Raw genomic sequence first — 9,322 nt, forward strand, 5'->3', positions numbered from 1 at the left:
TATCATGTGACCACTTGATCATCTAATGCACTTTATGTCTGCTTCATCGTTAACAAAATCCCAGATTCATAGTGTAGGTCAAAATACTACTAATTTGTGCTGCTTTTAAAGTGACTATTATTCAGCACAATATCTTCTCATAAATTTGTTTCAAGTAATCCAAGTGTGCCTATACTGAAATTGAGTGTAAAATTCACCTATTAGACAGTTTGCTTTTCATGTTAAGAAAATCTTGTTAATTTTTTTATCATTGACTTTAACACTGGGAAAATAGTACATAGTAAAAGAAATGAGTCGCTATGAAATCTGTGGTTTAATTCTAGGTATTCAAACACCATAACAAACTGTGGTTTACATGTTTACTTCAGTATTCTCTAATAAATGTAAACTTTTCGAAATGCCCTTACCACAGGTTGCCAGCTTCCCTGTTATATACATGATATTAGTCTGCGCATAAAACTTTATCAGTCTTTTATGTTTATATGGTTGGATGTCTCCCATAATCCCTAGATGATAAAGTATTTTTCTATGTGACATACGTGAGGACACCATCTAATAAAGTTTTGTTACTAATGTTACACTTAACATTTAGATGAGGACTGTTTATTTGTCTGTAAAACTCCTAGTTAATAATAAAAATCCCCATAAATTAACACTGACAGAGTTATGCTACACTTACTTCAGGTTTTAGTCAGTAATAGCAGGACTAGTCTGAGGCATCCAGAAATTACAATATAATTGAAGCTATCACTAGTACTTCCAATCTTTAGAAATTTTGTAGTTCTGAATAGCTGAGCACTTATTAATATTGCCATAAAAAGTTTAGTCATGTCATTTCACATTTTCACATACACAAATGTTTCCTTTTAAAAAATGTTGCCAGTGGGCGTATGTACTAGCAGAGAGAGACAGACAGAGAAAGGAAAGTGAGGAAGCACCCCTTTCCCTGCATTTCTTTCTTTGAGATTCTGGGCGCACACACACGCTCAAGACCTGGTGTGTTTCTCAAGCTTCGGAGTCTGGGACTCAGGCTGGATAGTCAACTGTGTGGGCTGCATCTGCCTCGCCACCATGCCACAGACTGGCCCCACAAATATTTCATTTATGTTAATATACAGTTGACCTCATTAAAATGTTCTGTCTGTGTCATGACAAATGAAAACATATATCAGCAAATGCAATTTCCAGAGACCACTAAAACTTTCCCCTCAAGCACTTGGTACAAGTTGATATTCCGTGTCACAGACATAACAATACTTTTCTGTCCACAGTATTTATTATAAAATGGGGAAAGTCAGGTATGGTGTTAAACATTTTCTCATAAAGACTTCTTGCAATAGAATGCTGTCAAGATGGAGAAGCAACTAGAAAGACATAATAGCTTAAATTTTTACATATGAAATTGCCTCATCTTTCTTCTGTAATATGTGGTGTCAATGATAATGAACACAAGAGAAAAATATAAATCAACCAAATGAAATCAAACCGAGATAATTCAGATAATATATAAGAAGTGAACATTGCCAAGATCCTTCTTAATACACACAATTTACCCAAACAATGAGTAAAAATTCAGAGGAAAAGTACATGCAATTATTTTTTTAAATGTGATGCATATTGTTATCATCTTAACTACATACACACATATATACAAACATACACATGTATACAGATATATATGTACATAACTATGTCATATGTACATACATGGATCTCCACATACACATCAATATGAGGATACCTTGAAATGTTCACGGGAAAATGGGCTTGAAATACAAGTATATTTGGTTCAAAATTTTCAAAACCCCATGCATAGTTTTTTTCATATTACACATTTGGGGACACTTCATATTTGAATCATTTAAGTAGCAATAGCCATTGATGTTTCTTTTCAGGCACTGAACGCCTCTGAAACATTGTATTATAGAAATATCTCAGTCACTAGGTTTACTAATTTTTTACTCTTGAGAGATTTTTGATCTAGGGTACATGCACTCACCAGAGAGACAGAACCCAAGAAATCACCCACTGGGGGAGTGATCACATCACAATCTTTTCTCGCTATTCTCCTTTCAGGATTTTGGACATGCACACACATGTGCCCCTTGTGAGTTTGAAGCTCCCAGGACCGGGACTCAATGCACAGTTAACTACATGTGGTCTGAGCACTTTAAGCACTATACCATCTCCTGACCCCATAGGCTTACTAATTCAATTGTATACACACCATTACACTCAAAAGACAGATTTTTTTTCATAAATTAAACCCCCTATATAAATTCATACAAGAGACATAATCTGGATATTTGTAATATCACACTCCTTTTCTCCACTAAATCTCCTGAGAGTTTGACTTTTGATTTTTCACACATTCAGATAACTTACTTTCTGTGGCTCATGAATAGAATGTGTTAGGTTTTCCATTTAGTAGAGAGTAAAGCAATGGCCTATTAGGTGAAGTAAGTTTTGGTTATAAGGAGATGAAGCAGCAACTAAATATATGCTAAAAAATTTATACTGGTAAACATGACTAAACCCCAAATTCTATAACATACTTCTATTTTTTTTTTGAGGGGGGAGAGGTTTTTGCCAAAGGACATGTGTGCTCACCAGAAAGAGAGATACAGAGAGACAGATAGTAAGAAACCAGCCTTCCCCCCCACCAAGGGAGAATGGCCATGCTGCAATCCCTTCTCTATTCTCCTCTTGGGATCTTGGGCACACCCACACATGTGCCCGGCACGAGTTTGAGCCACCGGGTCTGGGACTTGAACTGCGGTCGACTACATGGGAGTCCAGCGACGTAGCCATTACACCAACTACTGGTCCACTCTATAACATATTTCTTTTTTTCTTTCTTTTTTTGGAGAGTCTTTTTGCTATAAGGTGCGTGTGCTCGCCAGACAGAGAGAGACAAAGAGACAGAAAGTGAGAAATCTCCCCCTGGGGGAATGGCCATGCCGCAAACCCTTCTCCTCCATTCTCCTCTTGGGATCTTGGGCACGCACACACACGCACCCAGCATGAGTTTTAGCCACTGGGTCCAGGACTCAAACCACTGTCGACTACGCAGGAGTCCAGCGACATAGCCATTATGCTAACCGCTGGTCCGTCTATACATATTTCTATAGCCAAAGCGTGAGCCGACCTGTGAGTGATTGTATTTTCTTTGTCTTTTTTCATCTTGATTATATAATACTAGTTTAGAGAAACTGAAAGGCTTCGGTTACTAAACATTTATTTTGGCCAACAACAAATGAAACTACAATTTTGACATTGGTTCCTAAAACTAAAGACAGGAAATCAGAAACGGGAAGCGCCTTTATAAAGAAAGGATGTAGAGACATAAAGAGAACTGAGGTAAAGCACATGAGTATGTACAGAGAAGGATGGTTAAATTTGAGCACTGTCGATTGACTTGACGGTTCTTATTTATTTTACGTTCAATCCCTGTGTCTCATTACAGCATACCAAATTAATTTTCCCATAATGAATACATTGTATATTAGTTCAGTCAGAGATATTATCACATACATCATCACCAACAGATAACTTTCCTTTTTTGTGTTTCTTAAATGTTTGATGCTTCCTTTGTCAGAATAACTTCATTATTGCTATAGGAATATATTTTAAAAACACATGAATCTAATACGTCTACATGTTGAGTGTGGGAATTAAGTAAGTATCAGAAAGAGTAGGAAAGAGTTTCCTTATGAATTTTAGTGTTCTTGATTTTTCATTCAGGTAAAAGTGATATCTATTATTAAATTAGTAACAAAAATTCAAGACGAAAATTTTGAGTCCATACTATTGAAGACTATGATAAAAATTTCAAATATTAGTGAAATAGAAAAGGGATTTCTGTTGAAACGTATCTCTTTATGAAATTAGATTACAATGGAAAAATCCATAGTGTTAGTTGTAAAAAAGAACATGGAGGCTATGTTAATGTGGGTGCCACATGTGTCTCGATTATTACTGCCACAGTACACAGTGTTTCATCATGGTCCACAATGCTGGATTCCATGTGTACAAAAAATTGACAGTTTAATATTTCTAAATAAATATTGTAATAATCTGAATATTAATTTTAAATGAATAATTATCTTGCATGACTTTATTGTACGTTACTGAATTTTAATAAGAATGTTTCCTTTATCAATATGTGTTAGGTTTTACTTTTTTCCATTTATTTGTTTTCCTTCTTTGAAGAAAGTAGGTATATCATAGATGGGAATTGAGCAAATAATTATGTCCATATTCAACTAGATGTGTGTGTGGGTAAGGCAGCTAGATCCCCCATGGCTGACTGCATGGTCGGATTCCCAGAATGAAGGATCCAAAAGACAGAACAAGTGTGTATCGTTACAGCATGCCAAATTCATCTGGTATCTTGCGAGTGTCATCAAGGATAATCTGCCTACAGACATGTTTGTGCCCAACAGGAGAATGGAGAAGAAAATATTATGGCATGACCATCCCCTTTAGGGATTCCTTTCTCACTATCTCTATGTCTCTCTCTGCCTGTCTCTGGTGAGCATATGCACCTTCTAGTACATTAAAAAAAAAAAAAGTCAACATTGCAATTTGAGGCACAGGTCACATTATGATTTTTTAACAACATATTTCCAATTTCCTCTTTTTAAAAAGTTGATCTCACAATTTTTGACTCCTCCACTAATAACACATATTGGAAAGGAGATGAATTACACATTATAATAAATTGTTTAACAGTTATAGCTCATTATGTCGTAAATCTACATAAAATTTTAAGTTTCATGTGGGAATTTCAGTTATTTTTATGAGGCATATTTTTGTCTATACTAAAAGATATTTTATAATTCAGAATAAGGAGCAGATGAATAAGGTGTGTATGTTATCATCCTGCTTGTGAAAAGTCCTTACAGAACTGAATTTGTAAATCCACTGTCTAATAAGGTCAGGGTCTTAATTTCTCGTGACTGTATACTTTCTCTTCAGGAACATTCGTTATCCAGGTGACAGCCAGCGATGCTGATGATCCTTCAAGTGGCAACAATGCCCGTCTTCTCTACAGCTTACTGCAAGGCCAGCCATATTTTTCTATTGAACCAACAACAGGTATTTGTGGATGAAATGAAGTGCAATTCTAAAGGAAGCAAATGTCAGCTAGAATAAGCTGCCTACAAACATGTTTTATAGTAGACCTGAGGTTTCAATAAGTAAATGGGTTGTAGTTCTTAAACATTTATTTACTTTTAGTCTTTTTGCTGAATTTTCAATAAATAGGTTATAGTTCTTAAACATCTATTTACTTTTAGTCTTTTTGCTGAATTTTCTAAGCTGAGAGATTGGATTTTCCATATCTAGATCACAAATGATTTGTGTTTGGAATATGAAACATATGGAAGGATTCTCATAAATCAATTAGAACGAAGAGAGATAACCTAGTTTAAAAATATAGGGAAGAGAAAGACATTTACAAGCTATTTTAAAAATGGTATAGGAAAAGAACTGCAAATATATTAAAATTCTTAACTTCATTAATCATCAGGGAGACAGGTGAAGACCATGATGAAATGTGCCTGCGTGTCCTACCAGAGTGACTGAGGTTAAGTCTGAGGACAAGGCTGGGCATACGAATGGGTATCAGGCATCACTAGAAAAACTTGTGTTTCATACATTTTTTATTTAGATGAATACAATATTTGACTATTTTCAGTCAGTTTCTCTAAACTGCATTGATCAATTGAATACTTTAATAAAATAAACACTTAAAGTATTATTTATAAAATAGATATAGACTTTTCTTTTTTTACAAGTCATATTAGATTGTCAAAAAAGTCATGTCATGTTTTTCTATGTTTTTCTATGCAAAGACTGAAAATTTAGAATAGTTGAAAACAAAGTAGCAAAATTCATTAAAGACCTGTAGAGAGGGAACAAAGACCCCTCGATTCCTCTTACCTACCGCTTGACTAATCTGTCCGGCTTTGGCTATGTATATCATGCAGAGCGCTAATATTATTCTTTTGGTTCCATGAAACTCCGTCCATCCCGAGTCACCCGTGGACTGCATAGCAGCATCTGAACCATGTATTCAGTAGTGTTTGCACTAATAAGTATATTTGAGTCCACTTGAGGAACAGCGTGCACAATTAAGATCACTTCACAACATGCTGCAATTTCGTCTTTTTTAAAAATAGATACCATGTTTTAAAAGTACATTATTTGACCCAGATATACTGAGGAATTGGCCTTTTCCTTTCTTCTATTGATGTCTGTCTGTTCCTCAGGTCTTTGAGTTGCTTTGCCCTCTCCTCTACATCCATCCTGGCTTTTTCCTAGGTTCTTTTCAGTGATACTTAACTAATACATACAAAGTATTTCATAGATGATGGACATTGTAACAGTTATCGTGATCGGTCTTGAGTTTGAGTATTTGTGTGTGTGTGTATCGCGATTGCTAAGTTAGGAATAATTGGGAGTCAAAACAGATCTTCACATCTCGTGAGTCAGCGTAGACTTTAACATCACAGGTACACAATGTTTTTTGCATATATTTGGGATTGTAATGTGCACATTTTCCCATAAGGAACTAACTTCTTCAGAGTTTGAGGGGAAAGTTAATTTTAGCACTATATTAAATTAGAGAAGACAGCAGAACAGAGATTGCTGTAAAAATAAGAAAGTCCTCCTCTCTACCAGTAAATGATGTTACATGAGCATGGCAGTTCAAGGGCCTACCAGTGTTCTCACTACTGCAATGGCCACTCTAGACTTTAGGCAAAGTTGGTGTTTAGTCGTAGTAGTAGTATTTTCTAGGGTAATGTCTGATGCATTTTCAAAATTTATCAAAGAAATGATCGTATGGTTTGGTGGAATGCTTCCAGAAACTTACTAGGCAGATGTCATGGTTAATAATAAGGTAATCATTTAAATCTTATTACATTTTAAAGGCGTCATAAGAATATCTTCTCAAATGGATAGAGAGCTACAAGATGAGTATTGGGTAATTGTCCAAGCCAAAGACATGATTGGTCAGCCTGGAGCGTTGTCTGGAACAACAAGTGTACTAGTAAAACTTTCGGATCTTAATGACAATAAGCCTATATTTAAAGAAAGTAAGTAAGCCTCTAAAATTTTAATTAAAAACATAAATATAAGTGTGTTGAATATAGGCAGATCATACAGTTTGCATTCTGAAAGCACTGCACTAATACTGGAATTACACAAAATAAATTAGGTAATTGTTCTAAGAGGTGATTATTATTGTTTGCATAAAAACTAAAGTCAAAGAGTAATGTGTTAGTTTGACAGAAACATCATTGCTTAAAATAAATGTATTATATTAAAGAAGTCTAGAACGGACTTCTGTTGACCCCAGGGGAGAATTCATTTTCCTTGATTGTTTATTTGATTTGGGTAGAATTTGGTTCTTTGTGTTTGTGGGATTGGGGTCTCTATTTCCTTGATGTAGCCCACAGATCTCAGAAGCATCAGCGGGTATCAAACACTTCTCAAAGTCATATCTTCCAACCGACACTTTTGCCTCTTCTACTTTTAAGAATTTATGTGATTAGGTTGGGCTGTTTTGAACAAATCAGGGTAATCTCCCTGTCCCAAGGTCAGATGATTAACAGCCTTAATTCCAAATGCAACCTACTTCACTTTAGGCCACATATTTATGTGTTCGGGGAAATGAATACATACGTATTTTGTACAATTATCCTTCTGCATACCACAGGTAACGATTTTAAGTGACTATTTAATATATATATATATATATATTTGTGCTATAGGGTGCATGGTACTCACTAAAGAGAGAAAGACAGAGAGAGAAAGTTAGAAATCACCCCCACACCCCCAGGGAGGATGGCCATGCTGCTGAAATCCCTTCTCCTCTTTTCTCCTGTCTGTATTTTGGGCACACAAGCACACATCCTTGGCATGATTTTCAAGCTGCCAGGCCTGGAAGTTGAACCACCATCTGCCATGTGGGTACCTTAACCACCACTCTACTTGTGGGCCCCTAAATTTTTTATTTTTAAATTTTGTAGCAATAATAGGCCATATCTTTTCTGATCATTTAAATAGTATATGCAAGTTGAATCACATAATACACTTCATTTGAAATTTTTTATAGCATTCTAGAGAATTCCTTTTTAAGGGACTCTGCCTTAGCTACAGAAATACATCTATAAGTATTTCCAGAAAACATGAGTAAACATTATAATAGGGAAATTTGATCTACATGGAAAAAAGAAAGAACACAAACATTTCTATAATGTGCATATGTGTGTCCATGTATGTGTGTGTGTATATGTATTTATTTTCTTATATAGTCTCAGTGATAACATGATTCCCCTTTATTTTAAAATTTTATCTTTCCCTCCCATGAGTAAGCAAGAGAGACCTCACTCCCAACAGGTCCTTGACAACGCGTCCCACCTTGAGCTTCAGTCGCCCTAGGTTATGTGCCTATTCATGACTGCTTTCTCAGGACGCTCAGCAGAACCTTCCCATGAGGGATTATCTCACAGAGCCTCATGGTTTACTGCTGGGTCTCCATCTGTCCCTGATGGCACAATTTCTGCAATACTGATAGACAAAAACAACTCTATCACTATCTTTTGATAGATATTTCAACCTCCTTTTCAGTGTCTTGCCCTTTTCTTCAAACTCAACTGAAATCATAGTTATTTTTTATGGGCCAAGTGAAATGTCACTTTTACTGATTTCCGTTTGGTAGATCAATGCATGTATCAGCACAGACATTTCAAAACAGATTTGTAAATCCTGGTTTTGCCATTTACTTTGTATACATACTTAAGAATCTCTGTTAATGTGTGCACATACACACACGCACACACACACACAGGAATGTACACAGCTAAATGATGAAAATACTACTAGATGTAGACAATTTTTACCAGGCTCATGGTTATCAGGTTTCTGACTTTTCAAGAAACAGTACAAACCCAGATTTTTATTTCCTCAGTATAATCGGATTTTATATTGTGTTATTTTTTTTAAAAAAATGCTGTTGGGACCAGCAGATGACATAATGGTTATGTAGCTGGAGTCCCACATAGTCGACCATGGTTCAAGTCCTGGAATCAGTGGTTTAAGACTCATGCTGGCTTGGGACCAGCAGTTAGTGTAATGGCTATGTCGCTGGACTCCCACGTAGTCGACCACAGTTCGAGTCCTTGACCCGGTGGCTTAAACTCACGCTGGGCGCGTGTGTGTGCGTGACCAAGATCCCAAGAGGAGAATGGAGGAGAAGGGATTGTGGCGTGGCCATCCCCCTGGGGGGTGATTTCCTGCTTCCTGTCTCTCT

The 9,322-nt window shown here is 36.1% G+C and overlaps 1 protein-coding gene across 1 annotated transcript in view; it reads left to right on the forward strand.

Annotated features, from left to right (window-relative positions):
* The window catches only part of CDH19 (cadherin 19), a 118,578-nt gene that overhangs the window by 48,128 nt on the left and 61,128 nt on the right, over positions 1-9,322 (forward strand). Inside the window, exons 4-5 of the mRNA XM_006141815.2 lie at positions 4,981-5,100; positions 6,939-7,103. Coding sequence (XP_006141877.1) covers positions 4,981-5,100; positions 6,939-7,103 — 285 coding nt within the window. The remainder of the gene's footprint in view (positions 1-4,980; positions 5,101-6,938; positions 7,104-9,322) is intronic.

Source organism: Tupaia chinensis, unplaced genomic scaffold (assembly GCF_000334495.1).
Source record: "Tupaia chinensis unplaced genomic scaffold, TupChi_1.0 Scaffold000065_1, whole genome shotgun sequence".
Taxonomy (NCBI): domain Eukaryota; kingdom Metazoa; phylum Chordata; class Mammalia; order Scandentia; family Tupaiidae; genus Tupaia; species Tupaia belangeri.